At 35.9% G+C, this 20,652-nt stretch overlaps 3 protein-coding genes across 3 annotated transcripts; 2 read left to right on the forward strand and 1 right to left on the reverse strand.

The window, feature by feature from the left end:
• Positions 1-801: 801 nt before the first annotated feature.
• On the reverse strand, positions 802-5,534 carry LOC125833621 (uncharacterized). Its single transcript, XM_049512786.1, has 6 exons — positions 5,328-5,534; positions 5,156-5,206; positions 3,811-3,862; positions 3,598-3,656; positions 3,388-3,433; positions 802-1,121 (listed from the first exon to the last, which is right to left on the reverse strand). Exons 1-6 carry the CDS (start codon positions 5,451-5,453, stop codon positions 979-981), a joined length of 477 nt encoding a protein of 158 aa, XP_049368743.1. The 5' UTR covers positions 5,454-5,534; the 3' UTR covers positions 802-978.
• Positions 5,535-7,186: 1,652 nt separating this feature from the next.
• Positions 7,187-9,480, forward strand: LOC125833596 (60S ribosomal protein L21-2). Its single transcript, XM_049512757.1, has 2 exons — positions 7,187-7,490; positions 9,034-9,480. Exons 1-2 carry the CDS (start codon positions 7,254-7,256, stop codon positions 9,289-9,291), a joined length of 495 nt encoding a protein of 164 aa, XP_049368714.1. The 5' UTR covers positions 7,187-7,253; the 3' UTR covers positions 9,292-9,480.
• Positions 9,481-11,450: 1,970 nt separating this feature from the next.
• On the forward strand, positions 11,451-20,359 carry LOC125833349 (carbon catabolite repressor protein 4 homolog 1-like). Its single transcript, XM_049512494.1, has 12 exons — positions 11,451-12,019; positions 16,169-16,922; positions 17,237-17,323; positions 17,395-17,478; positions 17,583-17,669; positions 17,765-17,851; positions 18,181-18,234; positions 18,310-18,401; positions 18,522-18,636; positions 19,183-19,330; positions 19,483-19,634; positions 20,114-20,359. Exons 1-11 carry the CDS (start codon positions 11,856-11,858, stop codon positions 19,626-19,628), a joined length of 1,818 nt encoding a protein of 605 aa, XP_049368451.1. The 5' UTR covers positions 11,451-11,855; the 3' UTR covers positions 19,629-19,634; positions 20,114-20,359.
• The last annotated feature ends 293 nt before the right edge of the window (positions 20,360-20,652 follow it).

Raw genomic sequence — 20,652 nt, forward strand, 5'->3', positions numbered from 1 at the left:
GATCAAAACGGACAAATTTATATCTTAGATGCATCTTTTTCATAATAATACACCCATCCTTCTGAAATTGTGAATACGCCTCTGATGCACTTGAAACATTATAATATGAAGTCATTGTAAGTTGAGTAAACCATGGAAGTGCATATGCAAAATTACCCAAGATTATGGTCATTCACCCATTAAAAAGCACTTTGATAAATAAGATATAAGTATGTCGCGCACATCAAAGCAAAAAATAGAAAGAAAAAAAAGTGCATAGATTTCAATTGGATACCCTTCTTCACCCCCCTTAAGCAAGATTAGTTCACGCATCTTCTGCAGAGTACCAACGCAAACTTGTCCCTTGGATACATTATATTGTTCGGAAAAGGTCCAAATATACCTTCATACTATGCGAAATTAAACATATTTTCCCTCCGTTAATACTTCAATTCACTAATGCCCTTACCGTCAAATACTTGGTGGTCCAAAACATGTTGTGCAAGTCAGGCCATAAAATTCTCTCTTTAACCCCACACTCCTGCAACCTTCGGAGATATAAAGTTAGTAATAGAGAAGTGACTACAACAACATACCTAGTGTAATTCCACTAGTCGAGTCTGAAGGTAGGATATATGCACATCTTACCCCTACCTTTGTGGCCGGGTAGAAAACTCTCGACTTAAAAAAGAAATTAAAGGGCACTTTAGTCACAGTTAGCACCGATGAGGATGCAACAATTTACAAACAATGACGAGGCATTTTGTTCTAATACAAAGCACTTAGATACAAGATCCAATTTTAACAGAAGTTCAAGAGTTCTTCTTCCAAGTTCAAACATTCCTATAATTACAAAGTAAAAACTATATATTTTATCAAAAGAGAAGTCACCAAAGCAATGAACATGCATCTTTTGAATTGACAGTTGCTCCAACTATATATAATTCGTTGCAAAATTTGAAGTAAAGTTTGGCTCTGATTTTGTGCACCTCAAGTCAATCAGCTGAGTCTTTTAGGTTGAACACCAGAAGTATGGGCCTCCTCAATACGTCTGGTAAGCAGTGATATCCCGTAATGTGAGGCACTTGAAGCAGTGTAATATGAAGTCATCGTAAGTTGAGAAAAAATTGGAAGTGCATATCCTGTAAAGCAAAATCTGGTCATTTAAATTACCTTAATAAATAAGATAAAAGCATGGGAAAAGATCTTTGATTATTGTCATTGAAGTACTTTCCAGTGAATGTAAAATGAGTGGCTACTTCATTTTCCTTTAAATGGCACTTTCCCATGAATTATTCCTACAAAATATTATACAGAGCCTAATTCATTGATATGTACGAATTTCTAGTTTTGAAAAATAAAGTGAAGATATACTTCTTTGGAACAAGTAGGGGGAGAGGATCGGCTGGGCCTGCTTTTTCAATCAATCTCCAACCGCAAGCGCTCGGTGCCAAGCACATCTAAGAGAAATAGAAAAAGAAGTGCATGGATTTCAATTGGATACCCTTCTTCACCCACCCTAAGCAAGATCAGTTCAGCAAGCCAATTCACGCATCTGCTGCAGAGTACTAGCGCCAACCCTATGAGCTAACTTGTCCCCTGGATACGATCTATTGTTCTGGAAAGGTCAAAATATACCCTCATACTATGCGAAATTGAGCATATTTGCCCTCCGTTTATACTTCAATTTACTTAAGCCCTTAGCATCAAATACTTGGTCCAAATACGCCCTTATTCTGCTCAATTGTGCATAGTATTCGGACCAAGTATTTGACGGTAAGGGCATAAGTGAACTAAAGTACTAACGTAGGGAAAATCTGCTCAATTTTGCATAGTATGAGGGTATATTTGGACCTTCTCTATATATTGTTTAAACTTGCTACCAAGAATAAGTACAGCAAAGCGATAACTAAAAAACGAAGTCTAGTAAAATCAGATATGTCTACAATTCTCCAAATTTAGAAGTATTTGAATCATCGGATCCTTGATTGTTCCTGGCATGACATACTCTTCACTGACACGCCTCTTATTCAAGTGCTCAAAATTTCTTATCGTGACAAGAAGATGCACATATCTTGAAGAAGACAATTAACCTTAGCATAACAGAAAGCTTGCTCAACAATGATCTGAAACTAACAAGTTCGAATATATGGCATGCATTCAACAAAATACGGGTACCAAAACATGTGCAATTTTCTTATAAGAAAAAAAACGGGTACCTAAACTGTGGAAGACAAAATTTGTGGACTACTCCACTTTTGACATTGAGCAGTAAGGAAAAGGTGCTTAAATTTATTATGTGCATAGATTGCAGTTTTTGTGGCTACTTAAGTTCACATGATTTGAGAATGAACTTGTCAACCACATGACCACGGAAGTTACAGGCGTGATGTAGCCTTTTCTTCTCTCCAAGAATTATTTCCAGGTGAGGCTCATCTACTTTTCCATTAAGTATCATAGCACTTCCTTAGTGCTGGTTTAGACATCAGTCATACTCATTCCAACAACATTCCCAGTGTAGCTAGGGAGGATAGAGTGTATGCAAACCTTACCTCTACCTCAAGGTAGAGAGGCTCTTTCCGATAGACCTTACCTCCACTACAAAGTGGGGTTTAGACATCAGTCATTCAAAAATAAAATAAAATGCACCCTGCTGAGCCCACATTATATTATTACCAGTTACCACAATTACCTTATTTGGTCGATTAAGTTACACCTTTAAAATACGACAGATCAACACTAGAGGGGTTATTTCTGATATATGTGATAGTTAACTTCTCACTTGATGGAACATGAAAATACAAGACCTTTAGAGAACTGGTGATCTCTCTCACCAAAAATATGTTGTTTCCATCAAAAAAATAACTGGAGTAAGGTTGAACAGGAACGAAAGCAGTTTTTCGTCAAGTTTAAAGAATCAAAGTGATTCTACTCTACATATAGCAAGAAACAAATCAAGGTATGCCTTCTTGATCACAGCATTCTTTTCGCATCCATTATAAATTCTGATTCCTTACAGGATATAGTTGAAAGCAATGTTCATTAGAAGTAGATAAGCAGGGAGTGAAAATATCACCAACAATTATATACTTACATAAAACGGAAGATTATACATTAGGTTTTCCTAAATTACTCAAAATACTGATGGGATAAAGTGTTACCCAATTATATTAAGATAGAGAAAGTAAACTAAAACAGAGATACCCAAGTAATTATTGCATTAACCTTCAAATTACCAACTTTTAAGCATTAGTGCATAGGGAAGTATTGTTGCTGAGGGTTACTTATCAAAAAAAAAAAAAGTTAATATGCTGAGTGTCATGGCAACTTTATCATCAATTCATAACATAACACGTGCTAAATTGAAAGAATGAAGATTAGAATGAAATTAGAACTTCACAGAATTACCTCCAAATGTCGCGCTAGCTGCAGAGAACATAAGTAGTGGAGGAAGCTGCAAGAACAAAACAAGGGGAAGGGTGAAGCTTTAGATAACACATCAATTGTATGCTCAACTATACATAGATTTGAGTACAGCACAAAAATCAAGAATACAATAAATAGGAGGGAGAGAGGAAGAAAAGAGTTTAAGATCGGAAAAGTGGATTAAGTGCCTACCCCTATAACAAATGGAAGCCACTTTGGACCCTTCACGTGTCTCTGGACAAAAGGAATTCCTAAAAAGTACTAGCGTTAAGACTTCAGCTATGAATTCATTAGATAAATGAGTGGAGTATTTAGTTTAAGATTTCAACCACAATTTACTATAAGGAGAGTAATACAATAAAGAAAACAAAGATAAGCACAGAAGAGATGATTAATTAATCATGCCTGTATTGAAACCATGAATTGCACTGAGCAGTCCACCAATTCCAGAGCCAGCCTACACAAAGGTAAAGAATATTACTTTAACTAGTTGGTAAAAGCTCTTCATATTATGATTGCGCTATAACTCTGTCCACTATGGGTTTATTAGCCTTGTCCAACCGATTATAAAAATTAGAATTAGTAAGACAAGGGTAAAATATTCGGCTTCAGGTAAAAGATAGTCTTTCTGATTTTCAAGTGGAAGACATTCAAAAACAGAACTCTTTCAGGGGTTACAATAGAAACTTTCCTCTGCATTGAACTCAACTAAGCTCAATTCCAATTTACTATGAAACAAATACTTGAAGATTTGGACATATACAAAACATTCATATAACATTAAGAGCTCTTCGGCATCAACCACTTTCGGCATCAGCATGGTGTGTTATTGTCAGCTTTGGGCCAAGCCTGCACGATTTCCCAAAAGGCCTCACGCCATTAAGACTATCCCCATACTTTTTTCCATGATCATGGTTTTGGGCTAGGTTACCAATCTCAAGAGGAGGATTCAACAGCTTATAAGTAGCTTACATTTCTTTTTAGCTACCAGTATGGACTTTGTTTACGCACACGCAACAATTTCCTCCATTAACTAAGTTCCACATGGTCCATTACCATTCATGGGCTAATTCGGAGCTGGTCCTTACACCATCACTACATCATCTCCCTACTCATCTCTCAGTCATTAGGTTAAACAGCTGAAAGATACACTTAATATGTGCGATATTGTCCTCTTTGGGACAAGCATGTACAGTTTCCCTAAAGGGCCTCATACTATTAAGGGGTTGTTTGGTTGAGAACAAGTTATCCCGAAATTAATTATCGTGATATAAGTTATTCCACCGTGTATATGGGATAACTTATCCCATCACTAAGGTCTAAATGGTGGGATAAATAATCCCAAGACTGCCTAATACCTCCAACCAAACGCAAGATAAAATAGTCCTGCATTTTATCCTTAAGATTATTATACCTTATATCTCACACCAAACGACTCCTAAGAGTAACCAACACTTATCATTGGCTTAGTTTTCTTTCCGGCTACCAATGTGGGACTTTTTTCTCACACAAACGACATCATTTAATCCTAAAATTTGTCAACACTATTAAGAGTATCCTATCCAACAACTTATAAGTAGCTTACTTTTTATTTTCAACTACCAACGCCGGGACTTTGATCACAAATACCAACACCATTCAATCTTAAAATTTGTGACTACTTAGGTAAATTTTAATCATAACAACAGATTTGACTAGTTCGATCTTGCAGTTCAAATACCATTCGAAACAGGTAATATAGCATACTAACCACAGCCGTGAAATCATGCAGAACAGGAGTAATCGCCCATTCTCCACTTTTCTGCAACCGAAATCAAAAAGAAACAGCTCAAATTACTAGCTAGGCATTTCATCGAGCATGTAATAGGCAAGATGTGTACAATTACAAAAACACAAAAAAACGAGTAGAATATGATACATACTGAATTGGAGTTCAAGAGAGAAAGACAACGAGGACATCTAGCAGAGCCAAGGCCAGGTTTGATTGTAGGATCATGATGGAGATTACCTCTCTTCAATTTTTCTTCGTATACCTCTCGTGTTCCCATGTCAATTGAGGGAGAAGCAAAAAAAGAGAACCTTTCAGCTCATGTGTAGAACTACGATATAAGATGATTTGTGATTGGGCCCGTAATGGATGTTGGACTTGAGTTTTTGAGCGTTATGGCCCAAAAGTTGGAAAATAAAAAAGTATAATTTACATAAATCTCACGAAAACAAATTACATTATTTTCCTACTCTTTTCTAAATTACAAAAATTCCTTAAAATTTATGGACTTTCCGATACATCATTGGACTTCCGGATACATAGGAGAGGGATGTATAAGAGATGGGATAAGATATTTGGATACGTAGGGGAGGAATGTATCTGAGAGGGGAGGGATGTATCAGAAAGGGGATAGAAATGTATCATCAACGAGAGCGAAGTGATGTATCCGAGAGGGGAATTTTAGAGATTATGATAAAATAAGATGTGTATATAGGTAATTTTTCCAATAAAATAAGAGGAAACAACACAAAGTATAGTGGTATTGTTGCTAATTACACGTTGAAACAACAATTTTTATAATTATATTTCTAAGAAAAAAATTATTTATGATACATGTATATCACAAATATGTAGGTCAAATTAGTTGTAATTTATTCTTGATTCACTATATTCAAGCATGAAATACATATGGGATATATTGATTATCTCGCTCTCCTCTCCTGCTTGCTTCTCTCTCTGCCTCTCGCTCGCCTCTCTCCTTATGTATTTGTATAATAAAATCTATCTAAGTTCTTACAAATTTGTGTATCTCGCATCCACGACCAATTTCATTCCATGTATCTGATGTCAATTTCATCAATGTATTTGGTAAAAAAAAAAATTAGTGTATTTTGGTCATAGCGATGTTTTGATGATAAGGTTGTTTGAATCCAACCAGAGATAGCGAGAGAGAGATATAGATAGATAGAGAGATGAGGGGATTTGTTGGCTTTATGCATCGGATCGAATCTCTCTCACAAAAAATAGGGGGAGATAGAGGAAAGAAGAGAGAGATAGGGATAAGAAAGTAGAGAGAAGTGTGGGGGAGGAGAGAATGAGAGACTGAGTATACTATATTATTGTTGTCGATGAGAAAGACATTGTACTCAACAACAATATCATCAATTTTGATCAAGACGTCAAAAGTGTGTGTCTTCGTCAGAGCACAAAAAGTAGACATATCGTCAACACTTAGATATGACCACATTCCTACTTGAAACACTTAACTTTGAAAGTTTGATAAATGACATGATTTGAAATTATTCTGTCAATAGAGAAAAAGACTAGTATCACTAGTTGTGATATAAAAAAACAAGAGCCTTTTGAGAACATAAACACAAGCAGAAATGAAAATATCAATTTCTCTAACAATAACTATTTTGTGAACACTGGACATGATTATATTCCTACCTAAAATTGAACAAGCACAAAGTCATGCTAATGTGTTAGGGTTTATGAGTTATCTCACATATAGTTAGAGTGAAATTTGAAATCATGACAATTCAATATAATTCGTAAGTTACCCTTTCGATTTATCATGACTTGCACAACCCAAAGGTGCTATATTTCAAACATTTTTATTAAACTTAAAGGGTCATTTCTGCACAAATGTCTTACTCTAATTCCAGCTGATAAAGCCCAAATTGTTCTCTTCAGTCCATATTGCTAAAAGCCCATAATTTATCGGCCCATTCCCAATCTAAAACCCTAGAAGCTCTATACATATATACAATGTACTCTATATTTATCTTCCGCTAGGGTTTCAGTCGCTCTCTCTCTCTCTTTTCAGAAGCACCTACAGCGAGAGCAGAAGAAGAAAATGCCGGCCGGTCATGGTTTGAGGTCTCGAACGAGAGATTCATTCTCTCGCGCCTTCAGGAAGAAGGGTACCATCGCACTTTCAACCTACTTGAGGATTTTCAAAATCGGAGATTATGTTGATATCAAGGTGAATGGTGCTATTCACAAGGGAATGCCTCACAAGTTCTACCATGGACGTACTGGTCGTGTTTGGAATGTTACCAAACGCGCCGTTGGTGTTGAAGTCAACAAGCAGGTCCTTCCTCTCTCTTTTCACTTCCACACACAATTAAACTTTATTTTGAGCATTTTTGTATGATTATATCGTGAATAGGTGCTATTACTTTGTCTGTTTTGTTTTTGTTGATTGGATTTATTAGGTTTAGATAGTTGTAATTAGTTTAGGTGTAGAGATCGAGCATTTGCTCATTTTGCCTTGCCGTGAATGTTTGCTTATACTAGTAACTGATTGGTTTTGTTGATTTGATTCATAAAATTATGATGTTATTGCTAGTTTCTGTAAAAAGATATGGTATCTCCTGATTTTGCCTTTGCTTATTCATTGTGGTGAATATTTGTTCTAACTTTTTGCTTTAGTATTGGCGGATTAGTTCCTTTTTGTGAATGTCTGCTTAAGATTTGTTGGTTAGATTTATAGGTCGAGACATTTAATGCTTGTTTCTGTAGAGATATATGGTATCTTCTCATTTTGACTTTGCTCGTTGTTCCTTGTCTGTTTAGTATTTGCTGATTGAATTTGTAGTTGTAGATAGAGATATATGTTATCTTCTTTGCTCGTTGTTCCTTGTCTGTTTAGTATTTGCTGATTGGATTCGTATGTTTAGATAGTAATATATAGTTCATGTAAAGAGTTCTGTGGTACGCATATTTTGCTGTTGTTCATTCATGTTATTGAAACTATATTTTTTAAGTCACTAGCTATGTCAATCCATTTGCATATATGTTTTTTTGGTTTAATTCAATTGCTTCAGTGTTAGAGCTAGGAATTTATACACGGGGATTCAATGAGAAAATACTCAAGTGTGACACATAGGTGCTAACCGATTGCTTGAAGCAATGCTTGAATCCCCTTATTCATGACACAAGAATCTTCCCTTATGTCGAGAAGATTCAGTAGTCAGTATTTAACCCCAACATTTATTTGATCTGTACAATTTTTTTGGGCAAAACGTGTATTTGTTGTGTTGTAAATACTTGTCATGAATTAATGGAGTAGTTAGAGTTCTGCAGGGTAAGTTTCTTAAATTAAGTTCAATTTAGCTTAATGGACCTTAGTGAGAATGTATATTGGTTTAACATAAGCCTCATTGTATTTTTGATCATTAACGGGATGTCATTTTGGAAGTTGGGGAACAAAAATTTCTAGACAAGTACTTATTTTATTGTATCATTCAATATTGATTTGATTTATGGTTTATACAACTTCCTGCATAGACCAGATTAAAGACATTGAATTCATTTTTATTGGACCTTCTCTTATTCTTGCTTACTCTTCGAATGAGATTTGACATATTCTTAGAATTAAAAAATGATGATGTGTTTTGTTATGTCTTCGAAACAATGCTGGTATTCCCCCTTAACTGCGTGCAATAGTAGTATACTGGTTGAATTATCAAAGACATTCTAATCTGTATTGGGGTTTTGACTGTTTTTTCGCATCCTTGATGTGAAAGGTTTGTTGCTGAATTTCTCTTTTAGTATGTTTGCTTTTGTTGTTCCTTTCTCATTAATGTCTGTGCTGTATGTCCAGTCTGACTCTTTTTTGTTCTGTTTCTCAGGTTCGTAACAAGATCTTAAGAAAGAGGATCCATGTGAGGATTGAGCACGTCCAGCAATCTCGATGCACTGAAGAAGTCAGGGAAAGGATTAAGAAGAATGATCAACTAAAGGCTGATGCCAAGGCTAGAGGAGAAGTCATCAGCACAAAAAGACAACCACTCGGACCCAAACCAGGGTTCATGGTTGGAGGTGCTACTTTGGAGACAGTTACCCCCATACCATATGATGTGGTTAATGATTTGAAGGGAGGTTATTGATCTTAGTCTGTTTCTGAGAGGTGTTGTTTTTTTTCTATTTGCGTTTCTGAAATTGAAAGACAGAATTAGTTTTGTTGGTGTCAACTCCAGACATTGCTTGTTAGTTAAATTTTGTTTACATTGCCATTAGAGGCCTTTGTTGAACTTTTACTACAAAAGTGAAGTCAAGTATGTCTATCTATTACCTAAGTTCCCTGCATTTTAAGATAATTTTTTTGATACAGCTGTGTTCTTGAGCAATTTGACTATGCATATTTCATTGGAGAAATACTTGCTATGTTAGCCATTGGTGTAGTGGTATGTGAAATGGCTTGAGAATCATGAGGTGTCGGATTCAAACTTCGATGGACAGAACTACCCATAAGTTCCATTTGGTATGCACCCAAATTAGCATTTTTTATCGTTGGGCTTTTATTTGTTGTCTCTAAAAGGAGTATTAGTTATAAATTGTATAATCTTTAGATATATTACTAATCAAAGTAATATTTAACTAATTACTATACGTATCCAATTTCATTAGTGGACCTCTTATATATTCTAGGATTCGTTGAAATATTTGATTATTATTGTAAGGTACTGCAAAATCTGAAAGAAAAATCAACGATCTGTTTGGTTTGATATGTTTCCATCATTATTATTGTGAAAGCACGTCTAAGAATAGTTAATCTGAGACAACCTATTTTGTGACCACCCTTGCCCCGGTTAACAATACAATATTGAGAATGATTCATGAATTATAGATGTAGATAAACATTGATATCAGAATTATTAATCGAACCATATTTGATGGTCAGTATCAAGATAAACTATGGATTCAATTGAATCCGTCCCTATAATGCTAGATTTAGCAACATCCATTATATTTCTTGATGGTTGATTAAACATTTGCAATACGATTTTAATGTGTTTTGTAGATTCTACCCCATAATGAGCTAGTCGAATTTAAAAGTTTTGCTCCCTATATACATGTCGAATATGTCTACTATTCAACTTTTTTTTTTTGGAAGGAGAAATGGGGGAGGGAATTATAACGTGGCGAATCGAATCCTCATCAACAAGGTGGAAGTTCAGGTAATCAATGTTGATGAACATGAACTAGAATGTTTTGGTTTTCCAAAATGTTTCAGTTACGAGTATTCCAAATGTTCCATGTGAAAAAAGGCATTAGGATTTTGTCTTTTTAATTGCCGTAGGCATGTTATCCATATGTCATACATGCCAAAATTTAGTCTTGGCTACATTTCTAACTTGTATTTTGGCCTTCTTTGTTTTATTTATGAGGTATGTATTTGACATATTTATATTGGGACTCTAATTAGTTTGGTTTTACGTTTGTAGGGTCCATTTAAAGAAGAAGTGTTTAATATCGATTTGTTTTCCTACTCAATACTTAAATCAAAAACATCTGATTAAGAGTGAAGAAATTTTATCCATCCCCTGACAACTCTCTGTGGACATATATTTGGTTCTTTAATTAATGACATAAAGCTCCAATGACATTTTTCTTAAATATTTTTTGAAAATCAAATGGATCATCCACATCTATAAACAATAAATAATAATAAGATAATGACTATGCTAACAATTAATAATTGTTGATTTCGAATGCCTATTTGATTATCGAGGTATGAATAAAATGAAGATTCAAGTTTTAGCACTTCCGTTAACATGAGTAAAATGAGAGTAAATAGTACTCAAATATTGGTAAGCTATTAAGCATAGATTTTATAGTAATTAATATGAAATATATATGAAAAATGCATGTATATATCATATAAAGATGAACGAGTTTTTAAATTTTCAATTGTTCAATGAATCAAGCAAACTAAATGATTCAAACAAACTTGATTAATTTAAAAAATTATTCAAACAATCATAATAGCAATAAAATCTCTCAACACATATATATATATTTTTAATAAATTTATTTATTTGTTGTTACGAACACTCACAATACATGTATACTAATGAGACTAATTACTACTTACTAATTATAGTTAAGTTTAATTCGAGTAATTTGGTTAATTTCAAATATTATTTGACATTAGTCATAATGGGATATTATCAAAATTTATTTGGCAAGTCCCTAATAGTTTTTAATTTTTTTTATTATATATATATCTATATATATGTTGGAAATTAGCATGTCCGGACGACTCTCTTCAGCTCCGCTACGACCATCTTTCTTCTCTGTAAAACCCTAAATCGATTCATTTCTGTCTAAAATTTTCCTAAAATTTTCTCTTTTTCTTCGATCTGTCGCTTTTTCCCCCAAATCTTTCAACTTAGCATTTGATTCCATTAGATCTCTCTCAATTTTTCTCTTAATTGGGTATTTTTTTTTTCATTTTTAGGGCTTTTCTGCGATTTTCTGTTGAATTTATTGACGGTGTAGAAGCAGAAGGTAAGGCTGGCGATTGGTGTAGAGTTCAGGTTATGGCGGATCCGCCATATGTCCGCCAACGACAACGAATTTTTCTGAATTGTTTTTGCTTAGTATTTGTTGGTTGTGTTTGTGGAGTAGTGTTGAGAAGAGAGTGGAAAGCTTTTTGTGAACTTCGAGAATGCTGAGTGTGTTACGGGTGCATCTCCCCTCCGATATACCGATCGTAGGGTGTGAACTCACACCTTATGTCCTTTTACGACGGCCAAACAAGGATAAGTCTGTTATTTCTGAGGATGTTTCAGAGTCTGCACCGATTGATGGATATTTCTTGAGATACAAGTGGTCAGTTGGTTTATTTTTAGCTTTTTTTGGTGTATTTTGCTATATTTTTTGCTTTGTGATTTGATTCTACTGTGTTTGTTTGGAAAAAAAATGTAACTTTATGGTGTTTCTAATTTAACAAAACATTTTGTGTAAGTGTACTGTTTAGTCTGTTGAAGTTTGAGGATTTGTAATCAAGCAAATGATAGGCAAACAGGATAAAAAAGACTGTCTTTCATGTTCCAATTGATCTGAATAGATGATGTATTGGAAATAGCTCCACTGTTCTGTGATCCCCTAAAAAAAATTTGGTGAGGATTTTTCGTGCTCTGTATGTGAAAGCAAAAAGGGGCAATTTTTGTCTAATTCGTTCTTCCTAAGTTTTCTTTTTTTGATGGAAAGTCAAATGTTGTGCAGATGGGAAACTTTTTTTTGATATCGGAACTTTCTGGTAGCTCAGGTGGGTAGCTCGAAGTTACTGATTGGCAGTTTTAATTCCTCACTTTATGAGGACATTTAGTTGATGGTGGATATATGATCCTGTTTGGAATGATACTATCAGGCATTTTGTTAGGCATTTGCTAATTGATTGACATATGTGGGTTTTACTCACATTTTATAGTTTGAGCCAGCAGATGGGAAGCTTCTTTTTTTTTTCTTGGTGTGTGTGTGTGTGTGTGTGGTGGGGCGGGGGTTAAGTGAATGTACTGAAAGTTGTATTCTTTTGGCAAAAAAGAAATATGTCCGTTGAGGATTTCCTATCTTCACAGTGGCTGCTGTCTTTAAAGAAATAGGATTAGAATGGCTTTGAGTTTAAAAACCTTCTGTCATTCTCCTTCAATTGCAGTTAGTTTACTCTGAAAGTGCAGTTTGGATTTGATTCTGTCCTAGTATCTGATAAAAGTTCCATGATAAATATTATCAAAGTCTAAGCGCTGTATGAGTGTAGAAGGTGCAACTAGCTACTTGGAGCCATATGAGGTGAAAATCTCACGTACGGTTCTGGAACGGAGATTCTTTCAATTGAATGACAACCGTAACGGATGTCGGCTCAATTCGAAGGAAATTACGCGGAAGCTTTGCAGAATTATTATGAAGCTATGCGACTAGAAATTGATCCCTATGATCGAAGTTATATACTCTATAATATAGGGCTTATCCACACAAGTAATGGAGAACATACGAAAGCTTTGGAATATTATTTTTGAGCACTAGAACGAAACAAGCTAGGGAGGGTAGGTAGTGGTATAAGAATTGTACTGGTACTATATTTAGTACAATGTTTGGTTGCAAATGCATAGGTAGGGTGTATAAGAATTGTACTGGTACTATATTTTAGTACAATATTTGGTTGCAAATTTAAGTTTGGTGTATTAGTTATACACTCCATTCGGTACTATTCTTGTACATATTAAACCATGGTATTAACAATATGGGGTACTGTTCCTATTCTACTACACCTATCCCTATTCAATACTATTCCTATTTTAATACACCCTATTCATTTAATACAACAAACCAAACAGCCGATAAGAATAATCTCAGCATAATGAATCCCAACATTAATAATACACCCGAGTTAGTTTATTCTTATCCATTCTACCAAAAGACCCCTTTTGAATGAGATACTATTGTTACTTGGAGAAAATTGCCATTATTTGGGATGAATTTCCCGAAATTGGAAGTATTTGATGTTTTATCGCGATCATCTCATTGATGAAATATCTACCTGTCTGGTTGTCTTATTTGTTTTTTTGAGTAAAGGTAATTTTGTATTCACAAAAAACTCATCAACAAAAGATGATGAAGAACATTTTACAATTCACACGTGGTGTGTGCACTTACCTCAGTAAGGACTACTCAACAAAAAACTTTACAAGTTACCTATGAAGTCAACTTTGTGTACCGTATCCCCTACCATATCCTGTTTACACCAAAAATAAAGTAAACTAACGCATTGTATTCTAATCTTCTGGCTCTTGATCCCTTTGCCTTCAAAAAATCTTGAATTTCTCTCCTTCCACAATGTCCACCAGACACAAGCTGGGATGGATCTCCACCAATCTTCACTGGCTCCTCTGCTGCCAATACCTTTCCAGCAGTTGAGTAACTCCTTAGTAGACTTAGGCATTACCCAACTGACTCCTAGGATATAGAGGAACATGTTCCACAGATTTGTAGCTGCTTTGCAATGAAGAAATAGATGGTTATCTACCTCTGCTTCTCGATTGCATGAATACACCTTGAGCAAATCAAGGAAACCTCTTCCTTGTAACACTTCATGTGTTAGGCGTGCTTGTCTTACCACCAACCAATCAAAACAAGCTACTTTTAATGGGATTTTAACCTTCCAAATTAACTTCCAGGTCCTTACTTCTGTGTTGACTTGACTATTGTTCCTCCTCCAGTAGCGAGACATCACTCTGGAGACCCTTTTATCTTATTTGTGTTGTGATGTTATCTTGTTGCCCTGGTTCTTTCGATTTTTGGCGGAGAGAAACATAATTTGCAAGCCAGGTATAATGTGGTTTATATTATTCTTCGATGAAGAAATTCTGATTTTATTTGGATGACTTGATCCTTTCTCTTAATAAATTACTCCCCCCATTCCATTTAATGTGGAGGTATTCGACCGAGCACATAGTTTAAGAAATTTAATATGACTTTTTAACGTGTAACCCAAATATATGCAAAGTAGTTTAAATTAGTCATGACATTAAGGGTAAAATGAGGATGCTAATATTAAATAGTTTCTTAAAGAGAGGAAGTGTCTATCTTTTTGGTACAAACTAAAAAGGTAAGTGTGTCACTCAATAAAGGGATTATGTTGTAACTTGTAAGATATAACTATTGAGATGTAAATTTTTCTTATTAAACATATGTACTTAATTGGGCGTGCTTGAAAGTGACGTTAATGATTATTTCAGATAGAGGATCTAGCCGCAGTAGGGTTCTCCTTATTTACTACGCATGGAGCTGAGCTGAGAGAATACTCACAATTTACGCCCTGATATTTTTTCCTCATGTTCTTACCTTACCTTTAGAGAAGATGCCCATCACATCTTCTATAACACATTAAAATGTTAAAGAGTCCATCATCTTAGGTGTCTAGTTCATTTCCTGATACGCCATATATCTTTTATCTCGCTCACTAGAAATTTCTTGCAAGTACATGTATTTTTTGGTTGATAAGTTTTAAACTTGTTCTGGTCCAATTATCTTGATTGATAACTTTTGCTGGAAAGTGGAAACACTAGCATTCCCTGAATTTAACTTAGTGACAGGCTAAATGCTGAAAGTAAACTTTGATTGGATGGTCTCCGCAAGTGCCATATTTGAGCGGTATCAAGGAAAATTTAGTGCTATAGATGAACTATTAAAGTAACAAAGTGCCACTAGGTGTGCTTAGTATTGAGCTGTTTGTGGCGCAGCCAGCTTTATATCAATGTATAAAACCATTAATATTTACTCAACAGAATATAAGTGCAATAAAGGGAGTGAGTTAGGAAAAAATATAAGAAAAGGGAATGAGTGACTCATCATCTGTGTTGGTGGGTGGTAGCAAGCTATGTTGCTCGGACTCTTCAGAAACGTCGGCGAGTGTGTGTTGGATCCTCCAAAAGTAGTGTATTTTTGGAGGATCCGACACGGGTGCGGCAGCAATTTTGGAGAGTACAAGCAACTTAGGTAGCAAGTACCCGGTGGAATAGTTGCAGTGCGTGCGAGCTGGACCGGATACCACAATCAATTAAAAAAAGAGAACGAATGACACATTTCTGAAATTCACATTTCATGTGAGATCAGTGGGCTCTTCTTGCATTTGAAAAAAAAAAGTGAGATCAGTCAGCTTTTAACTACGCCAGTCTATACGGTGATTTGAAACTAACCTGTTGTTAATATTTTATGTAATTTATATGGATTGTTTGGCTTTGTCTCAGTTAGGAATCAATTGTTATCTAGCGGTCTAGTTGTGAAAGAAAATCCTAAAATACTTTCAGCAATAAAACAAAGTGTCACATTGGCTGGGCCCCTGGGATCGCTTCACCAATTTTTCTATTTATGCTTTTGATAATTTTAGCAAAGCGGCGGAGTTTGTTGGACCGTAACGCCTCTGTTTTGTACTTTAACTTAATACTTTCTCCACCGGTAACTGTCTGATTTCTTTTGCAGGTATCGTATACAAAGTGATAAAAAAGTTGCCATCTGTAGTATCCATCCATCTGAGCAAGCCACATTGCAGTGCCTTGGGTGTGTGAAGGCCAAACTCCCAGTCACTAAGAGTTACCATTGCTCACCTAAATGCTTCTCAGATGCATGGCAACATCATCGTGTTCTGCATGAACGTGCCGCTAGTGCTGTAAATGAAAATGGAAACGAGGAGGAAGAAATATTTGGGCGATTTAATAGTACTGGGTCTGGTGTTACTAATGCAAGTTTGGCTTCTTCTCAATCAAGTGGCAGCTTGGCGAATGGAACCACACCTTTATATCCTGCAGCAATAACCCAGAGAAATGGCAGTGAAACCTGGTTTGAAGTTGGACGGGCTAAAACATATACACCATCTGCAGATGATATTGGTCACGCGCTTAAATTTGAATGTGTTGTTGTAGATGCAGAAACAAAATTACCTGTTGGACCTTCTAGTACCATATTGACGTCCCGAGTGATTCCAGCTCCGTGTCCAACTCCACGTCGCATGTTTTCAGTTAGCGGAGTTGATATTCCTGGACATCTGGATTTGGATGGTCGATTATCATCCTCAGGAACTTTCACTGTGCTCTCCTACAATATTCTGTCTGATGCCTATGCAACAAACGAATTATACAGTTATTGCCCCTCTTGGGCTCTTTCTTGGACATATCGTAGACAGAATCTTTTGCGCGAAATAGTTGGCTACCGTGCAGACATTGTTTGTCTTCAAGAGGTAATGGAGTAATATCTGATAATAGAATTAACATTTTTGAGTGGGTTGCTTTTACAATTTTTGTAGAGGTCAATAATTTTCTAAATTTGCTCTTTACTCGAAAAGATTCTCTTTTCTTTCCTTAATGAAATGGTAATTTTGCTTTACTGAACTTGATTGGCTACTAAAGGAAGATTTTCTCATCAGTTAAATGAATGTTATATATGCTTAACACGTATGACGTTAATTTCCGCTATAATCGTTGTGGAAAATAGGAAGTATATATAAAGAAGGGGGAAATACTTATGTGTCATTGCTGTATGCTTCCGTTTCAGGTTCAAAGTAATCATTTTGAGGAGTTCTTTGCTCCTGAGCTGGATAAACACGGTTACCAAGCTCTGTTTAAAAGAAAAACAGCTGAGGTTTGTTCTGCTCAATGTATGTATTTGTGAGTTTTTGAATTTTTAAACCGACCAGATCTCATCATATACAGGTGTTTAGTGGGAGTATTAACAATATTGATGGTTGTGCTACATTTTTCCGCCGAGATAGATTCTCACATGTTAAAAAATATGAGGTACGAAGTATTGTGTTGAGAAGGTCTTTACTTTCTTTATAGTAGCATACTAGAAAGGTTGCTCTTGTATCATTATAAATAATAAACTCATACTTCTTTTGCAGGTCGAGTTTAATAAAGCTGCACAATCTTTGACTGATGCTGTGGTTCCCATTGCCCAAAAGAAGACTGCATTAAATCGTTTGGTTAAGGTATCTTCCTGAATTGCTCTAATGGTTCATCTTTGTATTGCCAGAGTTTGAATTCAGAATTGGCCTATTATGTCTGACCACCTGTTCTATAATAGGATAATGTTGCACTTATAGTGGTTTTGGAAGCGAAGTTCAGCAACCAGGGGGTTGACAACCCTGGGAAGCGTCAACTAGTTTGTGTGGTAAGTAATATGATTTTTTCTTTTTTCTTTTCTTTTACAGTTGAAATCTTCAGTTTTTTTTCTCTGGATAAAGTTCTGCCTGTGCTTTCTTATAGCCCCATTCTATGCTGACATGTTAATAACTCTGGTCATGCCATGGTGAATATTTTCTTACTAGACTTGTCCTTTCGCTTAATAAAGCAAGTCAGTAACACTGAGAAGTACCTCTCCTGGAATGTTAACTACACGTACAATTTTGTATTCCTGGGATAGCTTAAATGAAATGTGGATCATAATCTATATTGAGCTGATGCATCTATTGAAATTGTTCCTTCCATTTCTGTATGCAGGCCAACACACATGTAAACGTTCAGCAAGAATTAAGGGATGTCAAACTGTGGCAGGTTGCTATTGAATACATTATTAAATAGGTCTCCCCATTCTTTTCTGGTTAAAAACTCATTGTCTTTACTACTCAGGTTCACACACTTCTTAAAGGACTTGAAAAAATCGCTGCCAGTGCTGACATCCCAATGCTTGTCTGTGGGGATTTTAATTCGATGCCCGGAAGGTCAGTTGTTTCTTGAATTTTCTTTATTGGCACAGTTGATACTGGTCTCCCAAGCCCTCTGCACTTCCTGGAACTAACAGGCTGGAAATACCAATACTAATGTGAACTGTCACAATGCAGTGCTCCTCATACACTTCTTGCTTTGGGGAAAGTTGATCCAATGCATCAAGATCTAGTAGTGGATCCTCTTGGTATTTTGCGTCCAGCTTCAAAGTTAACACACCAACTCCCATTGGTAAAACTTCAATAACTTTTGGAAGGCTTCTATTCCTGTTCCTGCTTCCCCACCATTTTCTCTTTCATCCTTTTCACTCTCCATATCCACCTTTTATACAGTAAGTGTGTGTTCAGTATGGAGGAAAATGATTCCCTAGTGGAAGTAGAGAAAACAAGTTCCACAGGTGACATTCCACAATGGTTGTATCCTCCCCGCCCTCCAACACACCTCATCCTCACCCCCATCCCCATCCCCATCCCCGCCACCCTCACCCCCACCTCACCTCCCTTAGTATCTAGATTATATACAAATGCTTTTAGGATAATATATTTTGCTTACATACCTAATACAAGAAAATAAGTAAGAAACCCACTTATTTTCCAAGAAGACATTTTCCTTCATACCTAATACACCCTTAAATATGATTCCTCCTGAACCTCTTCTATTCCTAAGGGTGAGGTTGGACCTTAGAAATTTTGTATTGTACATCCTAGTGAAGAAGTTAAATAAGATCTGCAAGATATATTTAAAGCATATCTTTTGTTGTGGCATCCATTTCTGTAGGTTAGTGCTTATTCATCCTTTGCCAGAATGGGGGTGGGACTTGGACTAGAGCAGCAAAGGAGGAGGATGGATCCTAATACAAATGAGCCCTTGTTTACCAACTGCACCAGAGATTTTATTGGCACTCATGATTATATATTCTACTCAGGTATAGTAAAATATTCTCTCCGATTAGATTGACAATATATTTGTCACCTCAGTGTTTTCCTTTGTTGTTCTACAGTCCATAATTTGGATGGTGCAGTATATGCATGTCCTTGATGGAATGTGTCATGAAGGCTGATATATGTGTTTTTTCAGCTGATTCATTAACTGTTGAATCTTTATTGGAGCTCTTGGATGAAGAAAGCTTGAGAAAAGACACAGCACTTCCTTCTCCAGAGTGGTCCTCTGATCATATAGCACTCTTAGCTGAGTTCCGGTGCAAGCCGAGAACTAGACGCTGATGATGGGTGTGTACTCCTTCCTCATTATCTGATCATGTCTTTAATGTGATTCGTCCTTTGGTGAGTGGGGGAGGGTAAGAAGGGGTTGTGTGGGTGCCCAATTTAGGAAAACATAAAGGTGAAAAATGATCTGATTTCTAGTTTGACTGAACTACAACTTTTAATGATCCGATGATTTTATAATGTTTAGGACTAACAAAATCAACAAGTTATTTGGAAATAGTAAGGTGTCTATAATGTGTTGCCATCAACTGATGCGAAAATGATTTGTTGAATATGTTAACAAGCAGCATGCTATTGATTCTATTGTTAGTATGGTATTCATGTTCAAACTTGATCTACTCCATTATGCAGTGATATCTAATCGTGTAGATTTTAGCATTACATAGCGACTGTTCTTAAAAGCTTGTACGTCTGTTCAGGCTTTCATTGTTCTTCATGAAAATTTTTAGGTGCAATAATTATTTAATATCCATTTGCCACAGGTCTCGCTGCAAAGGATGAGTTCAAAAATAGAAGCAGAAACAATCACAAGGATGAAAGATAAGTTATTGTAAGAATAGTAGATGGAGGCGCGTTGTTCTTTTTTTATTTTCCTCCTTTTTCTCGGTATCCTATGGTGGTATAGCTGTTGTTGAGCTTCTTTGTATCATGCTACATTTGATCTCATAGAAAAATTATGATAGTTTTTTAAGAAATATCTCCTCCCTTGTCTACCTTGCACTTTCTTCACAGGCTGTTTCAACATTTCACTTGCAGCTACAACTAGCTGTGTTTTTTTTACTTTGATCGGCACTGGATAGTCACCGGGCCATGCAGACCCAATATTTTTCTTTGTTGGGTCTAGCCATTCGGTATTTCAGCTCACTGACTCGACTAGTTTGGGTTGTGTTGATGGTCTGTATAAAGGGGGAACCACTCATTCCCACAGTTCCAACCCAAAACTTTTGGTTTGGGGGGACTATTCATCCTTCCACACCTCTTGATTGTCGTGCAAATTATGAGTTATACAAACAAAGAATGT

Source organism: Solanum verrucosum, unplaced genomic scaffold, assembly GCF_900185275.1.
Source record: "Solanum verrucosum unplaced genomic scaffold, falcon-dt-bn FXZP01000285.1, whole genome shotgun sequence".
Classification (NCBI taxonomy): Eukaryota; Viridiplantae; Streptophyta; class Magnoliopsida; order Solanales; family Solanaceae; genus Solanum; species Solanum verrucosum.